Source organism: Grampus griseus (genome assembly GCF_964374135.1).
Source record: "Grampus griseus genome assembly, chromosome: 10".
Classification (NCBI taxonomy): domain Eukaryota; kingdom Metazoa; phylum Chordata; class Mammalia; order Artiodactyla; family Delphinidae; genus Grampus; species Grampus griseus.
The window spans coordinates 70,801,892-70,824,079 of NC_139004.1; the positions used below are offsets into that span (position 1 = coordinate 70,801,892).

General features: G+C 50.5%; 1 protein-coding gene across 1 annotated transcript; it reads right to left on the reverse strand.

Annotated features, from left to right (window-relative positions):
* Nucleotides 1-2,571: 2,571 nt before the first annotated feature.
* WNT5A (Wnt family member 5A) lies at nucleotides 2,572-21,902 on the reverse strand (the record flags this gene model as incomplete). The annotated part of the gene is given in 7 exon segments (XM_082664355.1): nucleotides 2,572-4,399; nucleotides 14,950-15,242; nucleotides 19,625-19,875; nucleotides 21,129-21,262; nucleotides 21,671-21,810; nucleotides 21,813-21,869; nucleotides 21,872-21,902. Coding segments are annotated over 7 exon segments (1,365 nt in total). The 3' UTR covers nucleotides 2,572-3,940.
* Nucleotides 21,903-22,188: the final 286 nt, after the last annotated feature.

Genomic DNA, 22,188 nt, shown 5'->3' on the forward strand with positions numbered 1-22,188 from the left:
CATTCCACAGAGAGGGGAGACTAACAAATACTTTCTTAAAAAAATAAATATTTTAGAAGTACACTTTACAGTGATAATGCAGTATCTTAGACCTATGTCTTGGTGCGTATTTGCATCATATATACCTTCAAGTTATCAGTACCTTTTCTAGTTGTCTCTATTTAAATTACGGGTCACTCAGTCTTTGGGGACTGTTTCTGCTAACGATCTCTGTGAGTCAGCCAGTGACTCTCTTATTTGGAGTACTTATCCTGCTACAGTGTCATCTTTGATACTTCTGGTGGCTTGAACAAGGTCTTGCAAAAACAAATTGAAAATTGTATTGGCAAATCGTACAAGCAAAGGGTCTGCATGGGCTACTGAAACACAGTGCCGGTCTCGGGAGGTCAGCAGCTTGAAAAACTGAACAGATACACTGGACTAAAGCTTAAAACAGTCTTCCTGGTACTTAAGTCCATAATTACCATTTTGAACATAGCTCTGTTTGTCGCTGCCTGTATATAAATTTTTTGTTAATTTTCCTGTATTGGGAAGCTCTTGAATGCACTCCAGGATGAGAAGGAAAAAAAATATGCTGACGCTCCTAAATCGCGTATATGTTTTTGCAATAAAGAACACTGGTCAATATACAACTGAGGAAAAACTGAAACAGATGTGAGTCCTAGAACCACAAGCGTTTGAATTTGCCCAGAAATGCTATTTTAAACACTCTATATGTTGGTCTACTGTTTTTTTGTGGAATAATGCATTCTTGGCATCCTTAAAAGGTTTCAATATGTTACAAGGTTATCCGGAAAGAAAAAAAGCAAAGGGCTAACGTATCAATCTGTGCGTCGCGGGCCAGGCTTCGCTGCGCGTTTTCAAGAAGCACAGGGCTTGTATTAATTGCACTTAACACAACGAACCTTCAGTTTCCTTCATTCTCTGCAGACTGAGGCTTGCTTTTCATAAACCTGCTTTCCAAGGGGCAAGGAGACACTCCATCCACACAGCAACTTCGAACTAGAGCAGCGCGCTAGCTGCAGTGGTGAACACAAATACACTTTTTTTTGGACTAAACTTCTGGTCATGGATAAAAGCATGTGCCTTTTCAGTTCTTAGCTCTGAGATGTTACAACACCAACAAGCTCTAGAACAATTAAGTTACATGCCTAATACTCGAAGAATGTGAGCAATCCTATAACCAGCTTTAAGCCATCTGCTTGATTTCTTTTTTTGAGGAACATATATAGGAAAAGAGAATTCCCCTTTTGTTCCGTTACATATAGAAATCTTTTGAAGCTCCCAAATAGTTTGGTTTTGGTAAAATTCTCCACTCTTCTGTTATTCTGACATGTAGTCACCCCTAAACTATCCCTCATGTTTTCTCAAAAACTCTCCACATGAAGTATCTGAAGGACAATTGAAACCACTTACCAATATCCAAGTAACGTTTTATTTTATATTCTATCTTCCATTTGGCATAAGCCTTTCGATGTTTGTTTGTTTTCTGAACCAGTGAAATATACAAATCGCACGAGACAGAAATATGTACATGAAAAGTATAGAATAAAGGCCATAGAAGATATACATAATATCTGAATGACAAGTAGAATATTTTACATTAAATAGTTTCCTTTAAAAACTAGGATTGTTAAACTCAACTCTCTTCATAAACAGGAATCACTAAAAAGGAACAAAATCTGGTTTAGCAAATAAAAAGAACTTACTTCATGGTTTTTGTATAATAAAAACCAAAAAAGTGACATTTTAAGCTAATTAGTGCTTCTTACTTTCAAGATCTTTTGCTTGCAATTCACTGCAACTGCAGGGGAGTGAACATCCTTGTGCAACAAGAGCCGCAGGTGGCTGAGGTGATCTGAGGGCCACCCGTTCCCATGAGGGCTGCAGGAGATGTGTATCTTTCCCAACTTTTAAAGCAACAGAAGTCTGAGATAAGAACACATTTGACGGTACTCTTTGCAAAGAGGTGTCCTGGTTTAAAAAACTTTTTAAACTAGCCATATATGTTGTGAGCTGGATTTTCCTCAGGGACTCAAATAGGTACTATCAGGTCTAATGGGCACCAGTTTCCACTCTGCAAAACGCATGAAGGAAAGGGAAATGCCGACAATGCTTCTGAGTGTTGAATTATCTCTTCATTTCCCACGTCTGTGATGAATAAGTAATGCCCTCTCCAGAAAGGGTACAGAAAAGGAGGATGGGGCGGGGAAGATAAAAGAAATCTTCAAACCAACAATGCACATGAGTATGAGACCTTCCGGATTCCTCAGAAACAAGGCTGCTCCGTGATGCTCAGGGCGTGATGGCATGGAGGCCACAGCCCCAGCTCAACTCAGAAACCGTCTGCAAAAATCCCAGTTGGATTGCAATGGAGGACGACAAGGCTCTAGACCCGAGTAAACGGTAAATCTAAATCACTGGCTGCACTGAGATATAATTATATCTATATTTATATATATATATGTATATATATATATATATATGTATGTTATGTACAAGAGACTGAGATATCAGGCACCATTAAACCACATTTCCCCCCTTATAAATGCAACTGTTCAAGTCCTCTAGGAACAGTTCTGGGGTACACCTGCAGGGTAATAGGAAAGCGTGAGTGGAGAGTCTAAACACAGGATCATAACAGGGAAACGCTGCCACACCTCTGTGAAGTCCATTCGCCAAGTAATGTCATTAAAACATAGAAAACTACTGCTCCTCAAAGTAAAAGTTATAGGGGAAAACCAAAATCCCTAAGTAGCGAACTGTCTCCCAAGCGGAGCTCCTGTTTCATTTCCTGTCCTACTATCAGAGGGGACGCAGTGGAGCTGCCGTTTGGAAACGTGGCCGGCGTCACAGCGCAGCAAGGCATGGAGGAATCGGACAGGGCACGGGGTCAAGTAGGGAGGGCGGATGTCACGTTTCCCCCTCAAATAGGTTTTCTGCTCTGGTGCAGTGCTGAACTGCAGGCAATTACCTTGTAGCTCGGGCTGAGGATCTGTGAATGGAATTCATTTATTAGTTTCATTGTTATCATTTATTAACCAAGTATCCCTAAGAAAATTACAGTATATTTTCCTTTACAGTCAAGTCAACCTCCCTTGCCCTTCTCCAAACAAAAAGTCTAGTACCCAGAATCGCTCGGGGATCCTTTTCCAAGTGGATAACCTAATTCCCACAACAGCGTCAAATCACTGACTTAATATAAGGAGTTTTTAAGTTTTCTCTTTTTTTTTAATTTCTGGGGCTTCCCTCCCTGCTCCCCAAGTTTCAGTAGAATGGACCATCTGTAGATGGAATGTTTGAGAACAGTGCGACACGTGATAAACCTTTTTTCTTTAAGGGATATGAGATTTTTGCTCTTAGACTTTAAATACCATTTTGGAAATGTTTCAGGCTGGCAGCCCCTGGGAAAGGGGCGGGGGGGTGTGTGGGTCTCATTGTTTTGTTTTTTTCTCAAGACCTTTCAACTTTCACCAGAGCACCGAATTCCTTTTAGTCACAGGAGCTAAGTCACGCATAGATCTGTACCACCCTCTTGCAGCTGGACGCTACCTGTCCCATATGACCCCATAGTTGAGACAAAGAAAACAGTGTTTCCTTGACCTTCCAGATGTGCACACATCTAACTTAAGGTGTGCGTTATTCCCCCCTCATCCTATATACCAGCAAAAGAAGTCTTGTCTTACTTTTCAATGATCCACAAAATAAATATTTTCTTGGTTCCCACCCCCCCTTTTTGCCAAATAATAATTATAATATTAGTAATAAACCACAGAGTTCTCAGATGGGAACAGAAAAAAAAAATGGTTCCGGTTGCAATTCTTGGGGACAAAAAATAAACAGTATTAAAGACAACAACAACAACAGAATCACTGTACTTTCTATAAATAAGTGGGTCCTGGGAGTGGGGCTGGGTGACAGGCGGGCGGCGGGGTGCCCACTACTTGCACACGAACTGGTCCACGATCTCTGTGCACTTCTTGCACTTGACATAGCAGCACCAGTGGAACTTGCAGTGGCAGCGCTCGGTCTGCACCGTCTTAAACTGGTCGTAGCCACGGCCGCAGCACATGAGCTCGCAGCCGTCCATGCCCTCGGACGTCTTGTTGCACAGGCGGCCCTGTGTGCCCAGCGAGCCGGTGCTCTCGTTGCGCACGCAGTAGTCGGGGCTGGGGTCGATGTAGACCAGGTCCTGCGTGGTGGGCGAGTTGAAGCGGCTGTTGACCTGCACCAGCTTGCCCCGGCTGTTGAGCCGCATGGCCGCTGCGCTGTCGTACTTCTCCTTCAGGGCGTCGCCCACCTTGCGGAAGTCGGCCAACTGCAGCCAGCACGTCTTGAGGCTGCACGAGCCTGACACCCCGTGGCACTTGCAGGCCACGTCCGCCAGGTTGTACACCGTCTGTGGGGAGAAGGGGACAGTCAGCGGGCGAACTCACCCGGGAGCCCAGACTCGGGCGGGGGTCGGGTGACCGAGCTCCCTGGCTGGGTGGAGCCCTGGTCACCAGCTCAACCTGGGCCTGGGCTACTTCCCCCTCGTCCTCCATGACCAGGAGCCTTGTGTTGCCTTTTTTAAAAAGTCTGCAAAATAAATAGCCTCTTAGCCCCTCATTATTACACATCATCATAATAAACAACCACAGTGTTTGAATGGGAGCGGGGAAAAAAATTGGTTCCATTTGTCTCTTTTTTTTTTTTTGCAGGGAAGAACATTGGCAGCAACTCATACATCTTGAACACTCAGCCCAGAGCTGCTATCATCAGTTCCTCACCTGCGTCACCTGGATTCATCCTCACCACCAGCCCATGAGGGAAGAGCTCTATCATCTGCATCTCACAGAGAAGGGAAGCGAGACCCAGCAAGGTGAGTTACTGACCCAACCACTGGGAAGGAGCGGGGGTGGGGGCGGGGGGCAGGATTTGAACCCAGGCAGGTGGGCTCCAAGCTCATGCTCATGACTTGGCCCTGGGCACCCAGCTGGTAAGTGGCAGGGCTGGGCAGGTGTCCAGCCCAGGTAGGATCAGGGTTCAAATCTTTCCTCACTCTTACTATCACTACTGCTGTGTGGCAAGCACTATCGTAAGAGCCTTTACACTCTTCATCTCACTTAATGCCCCCAGCGAGGTTGTAACGTGGCCTGGATTAGATGATGGCAGTGACACAGACAGAGGGTAAGTGGCCCGCACAGGTCGCACAGCTAGAATGTGGGAGAACCGGGCGTGGATCTCAGGTACCCTCACTCCTGCTTCTCGCACACTCCCTACTCACTATCTGCCCCTGCCTAGGCGAAAAGCATCCATCTTGGGCCCAGGCGGACCTGGGTTCTGTCCTAATCTGTCCCTGAATTTAGGCAACAGGCTTCACCATTCTGAGCCTCCGTTTTCAATTTGGGAAGGGCACTGTGATGGTTGCAACCTCACAGCACGGTTGCAAGGATAAGATCAGGAGATGCATGAAAGTACTTAGCAGGCAGGATGCAATCAGTAAACTTGGTCTGCAGGGTGACCGTCTGGACGCTGGTCCTGGGCCCTTGCCCAGTCACCCTGGCCTCGCAGTAGCAGCACCTATGGGTCTGGCCTCACGGTGCTGTGTGCCCAGCAGTCTGGGAGGTGGCGGCTGCCTATTTATAGTGCCGACTCCCCACAGTTCCTGTGCCAGTGACCCTCCAGAGCCGGCGTGCCGCTGGTACGCTGCACAGCGCCTGTCAGGAACCTGGAGGGCCAGAGTGAGTTAGAAGGCTGCTTCGCCCAGAACAGCTACCTTTTCCCTCCAGGGATGCATAAGGGGCTTTCTTACAAGGGGAGCTGAAGTGTACTCCCTTGATATGAAGTGTTTCAGTCCCGCTAGTCTGCAGAAGGGTTTTGCAAACCCTTCTATGTAACCTTCGCTCCCCTTTGAGGAAAATCAAAAGCTAATGTCCCAAGGAGATTCTAATATGATTTCCTGGTACAGTGTCTAACTTTCCTCCTCCCACCCCCACTACCCCGCAGAAAAACTGTCTTCCCAGTAATCTCACCCACCAGAATCCAAGCACAGTTCATTGCTCCAATTATAAAATTTCCAAAAACACTCCCCCTAGTTAAAAATCCAAATGTTAAATGAAATTCTATTGAAGGGGCTTTTCCCACTCTCCAAAATCCCCTCTCTCCACCTGGAAATCCCTTGACCATCTCTTCTTGGTTGCTGTAAGCCCCTAAGGATCTCTCCATGAGGGAAGTCGAAGAAATCCACAAAGATGGATGAAAGCACCAAACAGGGGCAAAGTGGGGCACAGAAGCGTCAGCCATACCTGTCCTGGAAGCGTTTCTGGTCTGAGAAGCTGGGCACCTGGCATGCAGCGTAAGGTGATGTGTCCCTGATGAGGGCAAGACCAAAGTCCTAGGGCCCCAGAGAGAGCGGGACTGGCATGCCCACTCCATGGCGCGGGTCGGCTGCCGTGGGGCGTGAGTCCACGCACACTGCCAGCACCACGGCAACGGGCGGCCTCGGAAAGGAGGGGCCGCACTCACCTGGAGCAACTACCTGGCCCCTCAAGGCACCACAGGTGAAATTCTCCAGAGTTTAGTCTTTCCCTGAGAACCGCCCCCCCCCCCAAATAGTTAAGATCAAACTTGAGAAGAAATGGGTTAGCTGGAATGATCTAGATAATCTTTGGCTTCCCGAAGTCCTTTGCTTCCAGTAACTAAGCTATCATTTATCAAGCACTTACCTCAGCCCTTCAATTGAACCTTATGAAATTGGATGTCAGAAATGGTGAAGTATTGGTAATAAGGTACAATCTACTATGTGATGCCAGTGAGTCCTACAGCAACCCCAAGTGATAGCTAACGCCCATTTAACAGATGTGCAAATGGGGAAACGGAGGCTCAGAAACGAACAGACAGAAAGGGATTTTAACCTAGATTTCTTTAATCCCCAAAACTATGGCCCTTTACCCTCGAGCTGTGACGCATTAGTTTCATTAAAAAAAAAAAGCGCCTGGGTTTACAGGTCAATCCACTAATTCTCCCCACGGGCTTGAAGTGGTTCTCCATCCTCAGTTTCCCAGTTTTTAAGTGAGGGGGTGTGGATGAGGGGCCCAAAGGCTCCTTCTAGGCCTCTAGCTTCACTCTGTGATTATCGTCCCTTTTCCTCACCCCAAAATACAGAAGACTGAAATCTCTGACCAGAAAGTTCCTGGCATTTACCTTGGGTTCTGTGAAAAAATAATGGCTCTGGTTTTCAGTGCTGCCGAAGTTAGGAAAAGTTTTCACCCCTTCATTATAAAGCAGCCATAAAGTGCCATGTGTTTAACCACAGGAAAAAAGGGTCTTTTTTAACGATTGTGGGCGAGCCTTTCACATCCGCATCAGGGGAAGGAAAGAATGAAACCGGGAGACTGGGGCTACCTGGCAAGGATTTCCTCTCTGCACACTACTGAGTGGCTCTCTCCCCTCCCCAGAGCATCTCTCTGCACACCTCTGAGTGGCTCTCTGCCCTCTCCAGAGCATCTCTCTGCACACCTCTGAGTGGCTCTCTGCCCTCTCCAGAGCATGTCTTTGCACACCTCTGAGTGGCTCTCTGCCCTCTCCAGAGCATCTCTCTGCACACTTCTGAGTGGCTGTCCCCTCTCCAGAGCACGTCTTTGCACACTACCCAGTGGCTCTCTCCCCTCTCCAGAGCACCTCTCTGCAAATTTCTCAGTGGCTCTCTCACCTTTCCAGAGCATCTCTCTGCACAATTCTGAGTGGTACTGCCCTCTCCAGAGCATCTCTCTGCACACTTATTTTTTTTTCTTTTTTTGTGCTACGCGGGCCTCTCACTGTTGTACCCTCTCCCGTTGCGGAGCATGGGCTCTGGATGCAAAGGCTCAGCGGCCATGGCTCATGGGCCCAGCCGCTCCGCGGCATGTGGGATCTTCCAGGACCTGGGCACGAACCCGTGTCCCCTGCATCGGAAGGCAGACTCTCCACCACTGCGCCACCAGGTGAGCCATCTCTGCACACTTCTGAGTGGCACTCCCCTCTCCAGCACATCTCTCTGCACACTTCTGAGTGGTGCTCTCCCCTCTCCAGAGCATCTCTGTCCACACTTCATTTTTTTGGTGTTGTTTTTGTTTTGTTTTTTTGTTTTGTTTTAGTTTTTTGCGGTACGCGGGCCTCTCACTGTTGCGGCCTCTCCCGTTGCAGAGCACAGGCTCTGGACGCGCAGGCTCAGCGGCCATGGCTCACGGGCCCAGCCGCTCCGCGGCATATGGGATCTTCCCGGACCGGGGCACAAACGCGTGTCCCCTGCATCGGGAGGCGGACTCTCAACCACTGCGCCACCAGGGAAGCCCTCTCTGCACACTTCTGAGTGGCTCACCCCTCTCCAGAGCACCTATCTGCACACATCTGAGTGCCTCTCTCCCCTCTCCAGAGCATCTCTCTGCAACTTCTGAGTTTCTGTCCCCTCTCCAGAGCACATCTTTGCACATTCCTCAGTGGCTCTCCTCCCTATCCCGAGCACCTCTCTGCACACTTCTGAGTGGCTCCCCTCTCCAGAGCATCTCTCTGCACCTCTGAGTGGCTCTCTCCCCTCTCCAGAGCATCTCTGTCCACACTTCATTTTTTTTGCAGTTGTTTTCATTTTGTTTTTTGTTGTTTTGTTTTTTTGTGGTACGCGGGCCTCTCACTATTTCGGCCTCTCCCGTTGTGCAGCACAGACTCAGGACGCGCAGGCTCAGCGGCCATGGCTCACGGGCCCAGTCGCTCCGCGGCATGTGGAATCTTCCCAGACCGGGGCACGAACCCGTGTCCCCTACATCAGTAGGCAGACTCTCAACCACTGTGCCACCAGGTAAGCCCGCTCTGCACAATTCTGAGTGGCTCACCCCTCTCCAGAGCATCTCTCTGCACACTTCTGAGGGGCACTCCCCTCTCAACAGCATGTCTCTGTTCACTTCTGAGTGGCTCTCTCCCCTCTCCAGAGCATCTCTCTGCACACCTCTGAGTGGCTCTCCCCTCTCCAGATCATCGCTCTGCACAGGTCAAGTGGCTCGCCCGTCTCCAGAGCATCTCTGTGCACACCTCTGAGTGGCTGTCACCTCTCCAGAGCAGGACTTTGCACACTGCTCAGTGGCTCTGTCACCCCTCCAGACCACCTCTCTGCACACTTCTCAGTGGCCCTCTCCTCCTTCCAGAGCATCTCTCTGCACACTTCTGAGTGGCTGTCCCTTCTCCAGAGCTCGTCTTTGCACACTACTCAGTGGCTCTCTCGCCTCTCCAGAAAGTCTCTCTGCACACCTCTGAGTGGCTGTCTCCCCTTTCCAGAGCATCTCTCTGCACACTTCTGAGTGGCTCTCCTCTCTCAAGGGCAACTCTCTGCACACTTCTGAGTACCTCTCCCCTCTCCAGAGCACCTGTCCGCACACTCCTGAGTAGCTCTCTCCCTTCTCCAGAGAATCTCTCTGCACACTTCCTAGTACCTCTGCCCTCTGCACAGCATCTCTCTACACACTTCCGAGTGGCTCTCCCCTCTTAAGAGCATTTCTCTGCACACTTCTGAGCGCCTGTCCCCTCTCCAGCGCATCTCTCTGCACACTTCTGAGTGGCTCTCTCCCCTTTCCAGATCATCTCTCCGGACACTTCTGAGGGGCTCTCTCCCTCTCCAGAGCACCTCTCTCCACACTTCTGAGTGGCTCTCTCCCCTTTCCAGAGCATCTCTGCGGACAATTCTGAGGGGCTCTCTCCCCTCTCCAGAGCACCTCTCTGCACACTTCTGAGTGGCTCTCCCCTCTCCACAGCATCTCTCTGCACACTTCTGAGTGGCTCTCTCCCCTCTCCAGAGCATCACTCTGCACACTTCTGAGTGGCTGTCCTCTCTCCATAGCACGTCTTTGCACACTACTCAGTGGGTCTCTCCACTCTCCAGAGAACCTCTGCGCACACTTTGGAGTGGCTCTCCCCTCTCCAGAGCATCTCTCTGTACACGTGTTCGTGGCTCTCCCCTCTCCAGAGGATCTCCCTGCAGACCTCGGAGAGGCTATCTCCCCTCTCCAGAGCCTCTCTCTGCACACTTCTGAGTGGCTCTCTCCCCTCTCCAGCGCATCTCTCTGCACACTTCTGAATAGCTCTCCCCTCTCCAGAGCACGTCTTTGAACACTACTCAGTGGCTCTCTCCCCTCTCCAGAGAACTGTGCACACTAGAGTGGCTCTCTCCCCTCTCCAGAGCACCTCTCTGCACACTTCTTAGTGCCTCTCCCCTCTCCAGAGAATCACTCTGCACACTTCTGAGTACCTCTCCCCTCTCAACAGCATCACTGTGCACACTTCTGTGTACCTCTCCCCTCTCCAGAACATCTCTCTGCACACTTGTGGCTCTCCCCTCTCCAGAGCATGCCCCTGCACACTTCTGAGTGGCTGTCCTCTCTTCATAGCACGTCTTTGCACACTACTCAGTGGGTGTCTCCACTCTCCAGAGAACCTCTGTGCACACTCCGGAGTGGCTCTCTCCCCTCTCCAGAGCATCTCTCTGCACACTTCTGAGTGGCTGTCCTCTCTCCCCAGCATGTCTTTGCACACTTGTGAGTGGCTCTCTCCCCTCTCCAGAGCATCTCTGTGCACACTTCTGAGTGACTCTCTCCCTTTTTTAGAGCAACTCTGTGCACACTTCTGAGTGGCTCTACCCTCTCCAGAGCATTTATCTGCACACTTCTGAGTGGCGCTCCCCTCTCCAGCGCATCTCCCTGCACACTTCTGAACTGCTCTACCCTCTCCAGAGCACATCTTTGAACACTACTCAGTGGCTCTTTCCCCTCTTCAGAGAACCTCTGTGCACACTTCAGAGTGGCTCTCTCCCCTCTCCAGAGCACCTTTCTGCACACTTCTGAGTAGCTCTATCCTCTCTCCAGAGCATCTCTCTGCACACTTCTGAGTACCTCTCCCCTCTCCAGAACATCTCTCTGCACACTCGTGAGTGGCTCTCCCCTCTCCAGAGCATCACTCTGCACACTTCTGAGTGGCTGTCCTCTCTCCACAGCACGTCTTTGCACACTACTCAGTGGGTTTCTCCACTCTCCAGAGAACCTCTGTGCACACTTTGGAGTGGCTCTCTCCCCTCTCCAGAGCACATCTCTGCACACCTCTGAGTGGCTCTCCCCTCTCCAGATCATCGCTCTGCACAGGTCAAGTGGCTCGCCCGTCTCCAGAGCATCTCTGTGCACACCTCTGAGTGGCTGTCACCTCTCCAGAGCAGGACTTTGCACACTGCTCAGTGGCTCTGTCACCCCTCCAGACCACCTCTCTGCACACTTCTCAGTGGCCCTCTCCTCCTTCCAGAGCATCTCTCTGCACACTTCTGAGTGGCTGTCCCTTCTCCAGAGCTCGTCTTTGCACACTACTCAGTGGCTCTCTCGCCTCTCCAGAAAGTCTCTCTGCACACCTCTGAGTGGCTGTCTCCCCTTTCCAGAGCATCTCTCTGCACACTTCTGAGTGGCTCTCCTCTCTCAAGGGCAACTCTCTGCACACTTCTGAGTACCTCTCCCCTCTCCAGAGCACCTGTCTGCACACTTCTGAGTAGCTCTCTCCCTTCTCCAGAGAATCTCTCTGCACACTTCCTAGTGCCTCTGCCCTCTGCACAGCATCTCTCTACACACTTCCGAGTGGCTCTCCCCTCTTAAGAGCATTTCTCTGCACACTTCTGAGCGCCTGTCCCCTCTCCAGCGCATCTCTCTGCACACTTCTGAGTGGCTCTCTCCCCTTTCCAGATCATCTCTCCGGACACTTCTGAGGGGCTCTCTCCCTCTCCAGAGCACCTCTCTCCACACTTCTGAGTGGCTCTCTCCCCTTTCCAGAGCATCTCTGCGGACAATTCTGAGGGGCTCTCTCCCCTCTCCAGAGCACCTCTCTGCACACTTCTGAGTGGCTCTCCCCTCTCCACAGCATCTCTCTGCACACTTCTGAGTGGCTCTCTCCCCTCTCCAGAGCATCACTCTGCACACTTCTGAGTGGCTGTCCTCTCTCCATAGCACGTCTTTGCACACTACTCAGTGGGTCTCTCCACTCTCCAGAGAACCTCTGCGCACACTTTGGAGTGGCTCTCCCCTCTCCAGAGCATCTCTCTGTACACGTGTTCGTGGCTCTCCCCTCTCCAGAGGATCTCCCTGCAGACCTCGGAGAGGCTATCTCCCCTCTCCAGAGCCTCTCTCTGCACACTTCTGAGTGGCTCTCTCCCCTCTCCAGCGCATCTCTCTGCACACTTCTGAATAGCTCTCCCCTCTCCAGAGCACGTCTTTGAACACTACTCAGTGGCTCTCTCCCCTCTCCAGAGAACTGTGCACACTAGAGTGGCTCTCTCCCCTCTCCAGAGCACCTCTCTGCACACTTCTCAGTGCCTCTCCCCTCTCCAGAGAATCACTCTGCACACTTCTGAGTACCTCTCCCCTCTCAACAGCATCACTGTGCACACTTCTGTGTACCTCTCCCCTCTCCAGAACATCTCTCTGCACACTTGTGGCTCTCCCCTCTCCAGAGCATGCCCCTGCACACTTCTGAGTGGCTGTCCTCTCTTCATAGCACGTCTTTGCACACTACTCAGTGGGTGTCTCCACTCTCCAGAGAACCTCTGTGCACACTTCGGAGTGGCTCTCTCCCCTCTCCAGAGCATCTCTCTGCACACTTCTGAGTGGCTGTCCTCTCTCCCCAGCATGTCTTTGCACACTTGTGAGTGGCTCTCTCCCCTCTCCAGAGCATCTCTGTGCACACTTCTGAGTGACTCTCTCCCTTTTTTAGAGCAACTCTGTGCACACTTCTGAGTAGCGCTCCCCTCTCCAGCGCATCTCCCTGCACACTTCTGAACTGCTCTACCCTCTCCAGAGCACATCTTTGAACACTACTCAGTGGCTCTCTCCCCTCTTCAGAGAACCTCTGTGCACACTTCAGAGTGGCTCTCTCCCCTCTCCAGAGCACCTTTCTGCACACTTCTGAGTAGCTCTATCCTCTCTCCAGAGCATCTCTCTGCACACTTCTGAGTACCTCTCCCCTCTCCAGAACATCTCTCTGCACACTCGTGAGTGGCTCTCCCCTCTCCAGAGCATCACTCTGCACACTTCTGAGTGGCTGTCCTCTCTCCACAGCACGTCTTTGCACACTACTCAGTGGGTTTCTCCACTCTCCAGAGAACCTCTGTGCACACTTTGGAGTGGCTCTCTCCCCTCTCCAGAGCACATCTCTGCACACTTCTGACTGTCTCTCCCCTCTCCAGAGGATCTCTCTGCACACCTCGGAGAGGCTATCTCCCCTTTGCACAGCATCTCTCTGCATACCTCTGAGTGGCTCTCCCCTCTCCTGAGCTTCTCTCCGCACACTTCTGAGTGCCTCTTACCTCTCCAGAGCACCTCTCTGCACACTTTGAGTGGCTCTCCCTTCTCAAGAGCAACTCTCTGCACACTTCTGAGTGGCTCTCTCCCCTCTCCAGACCATCTCTCTGCACACTTCTGAGTGGCTGTCCTCCCTCCAGAGCACGTCTTTGCACACTACTCAGTGGCTCTCTCCCTTCCCAGAGTACCTCTCTGCACACTTCTTCACGGGTCTCCCCTCTCCAGAGCATCTCTCTGCACACTTCTGACTGGCTCTCCCCTCTCTCCACAACATCTCTCTGCGCACCTCTGACTGGCTGTCTCCCCTCTCCAGAGCATCTCTCTGCACACTTCTGAGTGTCTGTCGCCTCTGCAGATCACGTCTTTGCACACTACTCAGTGGCTCTCCCCTCTCCAGCGCATATGTCTGCACACGTGTTAGTGGCTCTCCCCTCTCCAGGGGATCTCTATGCACACCTCGGAGTGGCTCTCCCCTCTCCAGAGCATCTCTCTGCACACGTCTGAGTGGCTGTCTCCTCTACAGAGCACGTATTTGCACAAACTCAGAGGCTCTCTCCCCTCTCCAGAACATCTCGCTGCACACCTCTGAGCGGCTCTCTCCCTTCTCCAAAGCCCTCTCTGCACATTTCTGAGTGTCTCTCTCCTCTCAAGAGCATCTCTCTTCACACTTCTGAGTGGCTCTCCCCTCTCCAGAGCATCTCTCTACACCCTTTTTTTTTTTTCCTTTTTTTGCGCTACGCGGGCCTCTCACTGTTGTGGCCTCTCCCATTGCGGAGCACAGGCTCCAGACGCGCAGGCTCAGTGGCCATGGCTCACGGGCCCAGCCGCTCCGTGGCATGTGGGATCTTCCCGGACCGGGGCACGAACCCACGTCCCCTGCATCAGCAGGCGGACTCTCAACAACTGCGCCTCCAGGGAAGCCCTCTGTGCACACTTCTGAGTGGCTCTCCCCTCTCCAGAGCACCTCGATGGGCCTGTTGGTCAGACCTATATAAAACTCAAGTCTGATAAAAATGCTCCTCGTTTTGGTAGAACTTGTGTATCTGAAAAACCCTGAATCCATCATGCCTGCTATCTAATGACACGAGGAGGGGCACGAAGAAAGCAGCGGGGAAGGTAAGTAACCCTGGAAGCTTGGGTGAGGGCCTTATGAGCTGGGCACCTACTGGCATAAGTAACTCCCCTGTCCTCCATTGAAGCCCAGCCACAAACTTGATCCCGGGCGGAGGGCAGCGAACGTCAGGAACATTTTTATTGGTGAGCTGGCCTGGCCAGCCCTACTGTGGACCAACTACAAAGGCAAAGAAAGCTCTTTCTCAGGCCAGGTCGGGAGCACCTTGGCTGGAGGGGGCCAAGGCGGGATGCTTCCCCTCCAGGAGGCCTTTCTGGGGTGTCCACCCCTCTCCAGGGAGGCCTGTGTGTAGCTGCTTGGGGAGGGGGTGGGGGGAGAGTGGAAAGAGAGCAGCAGTGAGAGGCGGGGAGAGACCGGCAAAGCTAGGACGGGAGGCAGAGACGGGAAGAGAGGGAGACCCAGACGCAGAGACAGAGAGAGAAACGGAGAGTGGAGCACAGCACCGCCCGCCCCCAGGAGGGACGCGGCGGCGGGGATGCTCACCCTGCGGCCGGCCTCGTTGTTGTGCAGGTTCATGAGGATGCGCGCGCTCTCATAGGAGCCCTTGGCGTGGATGCGCTCCCGCTCGCGCGCGTCCACGAACTCCTTGGCGAAGCGGTAGCCGTAGTCGATGTTGTCGCCGCAGCCGCCCCACAGCCAGTCCCGCGGCAGGTCCTTGGGGCGCGCGGCGCGGCTGCAGCCACAGGTGGACAGCTCGCCCTCGCGGCAGGCGCGGCTCATGGCGTTGACCACCCCCGCGGCGCTCACGGCGTACGTGAAGGCCGTCTCGCGGCTGCCTGCGGGCGAGGACGGGTGAGTGGGCGCCCCGCGCTCCGCAGCCCCGGCCGGGGCAGTGCCGCAGAGGGCGGGTGGCGGGGGACCGGCTGGCACACCGCCGAGCCCCCGCTCCTGGCTGGGGAACAAGGAGGCCCTGAGCCTCCGCCCCCCCCCCCGGGGGAAGGCGGGAGACATTCCCCCCCCCCCCCCACGTAGAAGCGACACATGACAAAGGAGTAGCATCCCTGGTACCTCTGCTCTGACACTTAAGAGCCCAAGGCAGGATTCTAAGCAGTGCTGGCCTGAGTTTTCTCTACACCTCTTACGAAAATATTCCAAACTTATTTTCCAAAATGCCCATGAAAGAAGTCACTGAGGGAAACGTAGACTTGGGGTAGACTTCCTTACACTTATTTTAATGTTTGGTATTATTTTCATTCTGAGTTACCTACAGGGCAGGAGCCTGGGAGCTGCAAGGCTTAGAGCCCCTGCAGCAGCCCCTCCCCACTCCCTGCGGCCTCGGTGGTTGAAACCCGTCTTTCCCATCCTCCATCCACAGCATCTAGCCTGTCTCAGAACAAGGCTCCTGACTTTCCCAGAGGACGTTTCTAAACTGGTCCCTAGAGAGTTTTAAATGAAACTCGCCTCTTCTCAAACCCCAAGCTGACCGGGCTGACACTTCTCACTCACGTAGGTGAGTGTCTACTTTTAAAACAGCCCACGGTTCCTTAGTGTCACTTCTGCAGCTCCCCAGCAGCCTCTGACTCCAAGTGTTAGGATAACAGCAAAAAGGAGGAACAAAAATAAAAAGGTTCTTCTTCCCCAAACTTGTAAAGAATATACAGGCCTAGAGGAAAGAAGTTCTCTCTCTCCTTCCCTAAAACGTGTAAAGAGTATCTCCCTGTCAAACGGTTCTATAGGAGCCCTATGTGTAAGGACAAAACAAGAGGTAACCATAGACTACCTCCATCTCCACTTGCATGTGGAGACATTTCCACATGTAACAAGAAGTCACTTAAAGTATTGTCCTGTGAGAGAGAGAGGGTTAACACCCGGCCAGCTGAAGCTGGACCTGGGGTGGAGGGGTGGAAGGGGGGGCAAGATGAGGGGGTTCCTTAGTTTCCTCAACTATAAAATTAAGGGTATTGAACTAGATGCCTAGGGAAAAAAAGGGCCCCTTCTGGCACTAGAATCTCTTTACCGGAAACGGTTGCTCCTATACTTAAAGAGCTTGCTAACAATCTTTTTCTTTTGGGGGGGGGGGTGGACAAGGGGGGAGAGCACAAGAACAGCTGACAACAGGACTCAGCCCCAACCATCCTGCAGGAAGACGGCTCTGCCCAGGCAAGTGTCCCCCAGGCTGCCCTTTTCTTGGACTTCTGCTCCACACTTCAATCCACAGCCATTTGTGATCTCCCTTCCAGGAATAGTGATGGTTCTGATTTACCAGAGCTTCCCTCCCACATTTTAAAAAATGAATAACTTGAGGACTGTACCGGTGGTTGACAGGAGGATCCAGGAAGTTCCTGTTGGGGGGGGGGTGCGGCGTGGGGGGGGTGTTACAGCTACCTAGCCTGAATTGGCAAGGCAGAGAACAGCAAGGGAGTGGAGAGAAATGAGGAGAGCAGACAGATTCTAGGGAGCGATTTGAGGATTAACGCTGATAATATAGAAAATGCTGTGTCCCTGGACGGGAGACTTGTAGAATAAAGAGGTAGTCTGAGGAAGAGAGAGAAAAACAATCCTCTGGAGACAGAGAAAATAAACCACTCCTGTATATATAGAGCACAAAAGGGCTTTTACGTAAAACACAATAATGCTGCTATTTTCATAAGTCTATCTTGAACGTATCCTTTTTTGGCCCCAGAATACAAACCTGGTAGAAATCTCTAAGCTAACTGGTCATTGCAGGGAAACGTCAGCTTGGAAAGTGCTCTTTGGCTAAAGCCTGTGGATACAGTCATCCTGGATGGAACGCTGCTGGTCCAGTTACAGCTCCCTCCCTGTGAAATCTGCATCTACTCCTATTCTCACCCTCCTTAAAAATGGCGCCTTTCTTATACATCTTTTCACAGCATGGAGACAAAGATGAGACAGAGACAAAAGCTGGAAGGAAAGGCTAGCGTGATGAAAAAACGAGAAAGCTTCCACAATGAAGAGTGGGCCCTTTATGAGGCGATGGTGTACAGCGCCTGGACTGGCCTTGAGAAAGGAGGTAAGGGGTTGGGGGTGGCAGCCTGAGTCAGACACTGGCCCCATCACAGGGTCAGATTCTCAGGGACAGGAACTGGCCTCCATGTCCCTGCTGTACTAAGTGCTCTGGAGTGGGGCACCCACACACCTAGCATCAAAGGTGTTTTAAATTTTCCCTTAGCTCATTCTCTTCCAACATACCGTTAAATAGAAAAGTGAAAGCTAAGTAACTTTTCCACTATTGGTGTGGGGTCCATGTTTCTCTTCCATAAAAATCTATTCTGATTTTTCTTCCCTCCAGCTCTCTTTTTTTTTTTAAAGGCTCTGTCTGCGTTCACCCGAAAGCCACCCAGCAGTAGCTTTCTGCTCTGAGACCTTGGACACCTGAGGATCCTTGGGCAGGGTGCTCCCAGGGCCTCTGTGACTTGCTAATAGGATCTAGGAGGGCTCCCTCCTCTGAGGCCGCCACAAGGTTCCACTCCCGCCCAGTTCGATTCAACCTAGACAGTGCCACACAGCTGAGGACCAGAGAGTCGACTTCCAGGGGACAATTAAATACAGGCCTTTGTACCAAGGGTTCTGCTTGCTCCCTGAGGAAGCAGGCTCTTTGAATCTTGGACCACATTTTAAATAAATCTTCAGCAGAACTCAAATCCACTTAGCAAATGATAGCTTATTCTGAACATGTTGGCCCAAAACAGACTACGCAGGAAGAGGATCTTAAGGCTGTGCTCCAGTGACTACCCAGAAAAACAGTTCCAACTGCTGTCTTCCTTCCTTGTTGCCATCGGAGGTGTATGATTTTCACTAACTCATATACATGTGAACAGCCACTCCCATAGTTTAGTGTGAGAGGAAGGCAGATAGGGGGAACATATAAGGCAAAGGTGACGGGGGAAAGCTGACAGGTCACCATTCTGATACAGCCAAAAAAAAAGTTTTTGGGTCACTCACAATATCAAAATGCAGCAGAATTCAATCTTCACTACACTGCCAGTTAACTACATAAGGCAGCCCATAATCGGGGAAAACTCCGGTGTTCCTGAAGCTTAAAACTCCTAGAGTCAGAGCCCAGTACATACATTAGCACATTTTAATCATTAACAGGAAGGACAAAGCCCTATGAAACTCTGCAGGCTGAGGCTGCAGACCATTTTCCCATTCAATTAGAGGAACAGCTTCCAGTCCTGTATTATTTTAGTTTATGAAGCCGCTTGGCTCAAACATCCACTGACAACTCTTTTTTGTTCTCAATGAATGCACTTTTCAGGGTTTTTAAAAAAGCGTTTTAACCGTCCATGACGGACATTAAGCCAACTTTTTATCTTCAGTCAGTATAAATAGTTAATTGCTTTGATAAATTGCTTCTTATTTTAGGAGTCACTGCAGTCATATTAATTACACAGGCTTGTTTGCATAAAAGTAAAAAGAGACCGAAAATATTCACTAGAAAACACAGACAGGACCACATCTGTCAGACTGTAGCCTATGCTATTCAACCAAACCAGAGGCAAACTGATGTGCCAAATTCTTTGCCTTTAGCCCAGTTTTAACGCCACCTCCTCCCTGAATGGAATAGCAAGTTCAACAACACATTTAAAAATAAAGCACTGGACCGTGAGCCGTACGTTAAAACTTTTTAAAGAAGTTTCTAGGCTGAGATCTGAAGCACGTGCCTTTATATCAATGGCCAACATCGCAAATGTAAATTGGATCACATCTGATTAAACTTCTTTCTGGGACTAAAAATAAAGCCTTTAACATATATCTATCTTGATAGCCTTAGGAAATATCTATATTAGGAAAATTGAAACCTTACTTCCAACACATCCAGCATTCTGAAAGATGACAGTTTTTAGTCTGATGCTTGGGCCACTTTAAAGTGACTCAGCTTTCCTCCTCATCTTTCGAGAGACCAAAATAAGTGTTCTGCTACTACTATTTTAAACAAAATGCTTTTTAGAAAAATTAAGTGTGCAGAAAAATGAAGGTGTCTTTGATGCCCTCCCCCATCTCCTGATTTGGGTCAAGAAGTCCAAAACTTATAATTAGATGTGGGGACAGGCATGCACACAGCCATAATGACAAAATTCCCAAGCCACCAGCCTGCTGGAAGACTCCCTCCATATCAAGCTTGTAAGTAACACTAAAGACTCCTCCTAGGAGAAAAGTTTCTACATATTTAAAAATACATTAAATGGTTTCCTACCTATCTGCATGACCCTGCCGAAGACTGAGGTGTTATCCACGGTGCTGCAGTTCCACCTCCGGTGTCGGAACTGATACTGGCATTCTTTGATGCCTGTCTTTGCGCCCTCTCCGATGTACTGCATGTGGTCCTGATACAAGTGGCATAGTTTCTTCTGTCCTTGAGAAAGTCCTGCCAGTTGGCTGCACAGAGGCTGTGCTCCTATGATATATACTTCTGACATCTGAACAGGGTTATTCATACCTAGCGACCTAAAAAAGGGGGGGAGATGTGCATTCAAGATTTACGTGAACTCTCAAGGTGGGCCCCCTGAAAACATGTCAGCAATACATAGTTTTAAGCACACAGATGCTTTTTCTCTCCTGCTTGTCCTCATGACAAAGTATGAGAAGGGCTTCATAAAACTCCTCTGTTTAAACTCCACTCAGAAAACAGAGGTATTGTGTAGTCCCCATCCCGCCATCTGGCTCCTCCGTTAGAGTTTCAACTCCCTTCCTTGCCCCTCGCCGCCATATACCTGAAGCAGAATTTCACAGAATTCTGAAATCCACACCAGAGAAGGGGGAAGTGGCAGTTTGGGGTACGGGCCTCTGACATTAAAGAAAATGACTCACTTTGCCCCACAAACTGGACCGATCTGCCTTGAAAAATGTATGAATGCCGAAAGTAGACACAATTAGACACGGGTAGGAGATAGATAGCAGTTCCTTTTGACTGATGGAAGAACAGTAGGACAAGTGTACTGAAGAATACTTGTCCTACCGAAGAAAAATTCAGCCCGTTCCGGACATTTTAAAAGGGCTCCTTATGTGATTGTGAAAGACCCAAGACAGGGTATCCAGTGAACAGAAGTCGTGTTTGACAGTCAGAAAAATGCTGTTCATTTACAGCGAAAAAATATCCAGAACGCCGTCAAAAATAATCCCCTGGATATACTGCAGTCTATCTTCAAGGCCCCTGCCGGCAAGAAACCCTCGTTTAGGGACATTCGACTACTTCAAGTTGACCTCCTTTTGATCAAATTTCAAGCCCCAAATACCCACTTGGAGGTTAGCTGTCTTCCTACAACTCTGCCTACCTCAGACCCTGAAGGTTAATAACCTCAAGTGACAGAAAATAAACGCTGGAACTCACTTTTACTGCCTCGAGGTGGCAAAAAGTAAATTTTATAGATAGGCTTACAATTATTAGAGAAGTGAATTTCGGTTCCCCTTTATTACATGATGTCCTACAAGCATACCTCTGAACAAGGACCTCATAGAAAAAGGTCTGAATTTATAGGTTCTGATTCCCTATGGAGCTAAAGATAAGCTTCAAAGCATTAGCAAATTTAAAAATGTTTTGATTTAAAGATACATATATATGTATATATATACCTGTATAAGATATATATATATATATATGTATTAGATAAATGCACCCAAACTCACGACTCAGCTTTAAATACTGCAGCATTATACAAACGAATCTTTAAATAAAAGAGTATGCACATAGAAAAACTTACCACCAAGAATTGCCTTCTATTACGACCTGGGCGAAGGAGATAAATATGGCCAAAGCCATTAGGAAGAACTTGGAAGACATTGCCCTTCCAGCCGTCCCCAAAGCAACTCCTGGGCTTAATATTCCAATCGACTTCTGGAGAGGGAAGAAAGGATCAGATGTTTATTGCCTCTCAGATAATTTTCAAGCATACAAGTTTAAACAACGGAAGCATCCGGGGTCTCTTAAGTTTACTGCTGATTGACTGCGCTTCTCCTCCGTGAGTTTTTTGATGGCAAGATATAGGCAGTTTCTTTTTCCAAATTAATCCACCCACGCAACCTCACCAGGAAATCTGATTTCGCTGGGATCCTGCGCGCGGGGCACGCCAGCGATTACAAACATGTCTCAATGCTGTTGAGTCAAAACCCCGGTGCCAGGCGCTGCCTCCTTCCTGCTTGCTCACGTCCCGCACCCCCTCGCTCCCCTCTAGTTCGCGCTGCGCTGAGTCCCTCCTCGGGAATTCACTCAGGAACCCGCTGCCACCCTCGTCCGCTCCCCGACCTGGGCAGAGCAACAAGTGGAGCCGGAATTAATTCCATGGGCGAGAGGAGCGCAAAGGCGAGAGGATCGCGCCGCCGGCGGCTGCGGAGGAGGCGGAGTGGCCGGGGTGGGGGGTGGGGGCAGCACGCGGGGGGGGGGGAGGGCAAGAGGTGGGGGGCGAGGCCCCCGGGAGCAGCGCGCGCGCGAGTGCCCAGCTGAAAATGCGGCTCCGAATTAACATCGTCTGTTTCATAATCAGTTTACGGCCCGCTTTGGGGCCAGCCACTTCCAGAGGGGGAAGGGCAGCCCGGGTTTCCTTAGAACGCTCTTCAGCCAGACTGGAGAGGGGAGAAGGAGATGGGGGGGGGGCACAGGGGATAAGGGGGAGAGCGAGCTGCTCTCCCAACCAAGGAAAGCGGAAAACAATGCCCTCTCCCCTGCCTTCGGCCTCCTCCTTGGACTCAGTGTACCCCAGAGAAGGGATATACCCCAGAGGAAAGAAGGAGGTCTGGGTCCCGCTGTCCCGAGAGACGGGATCC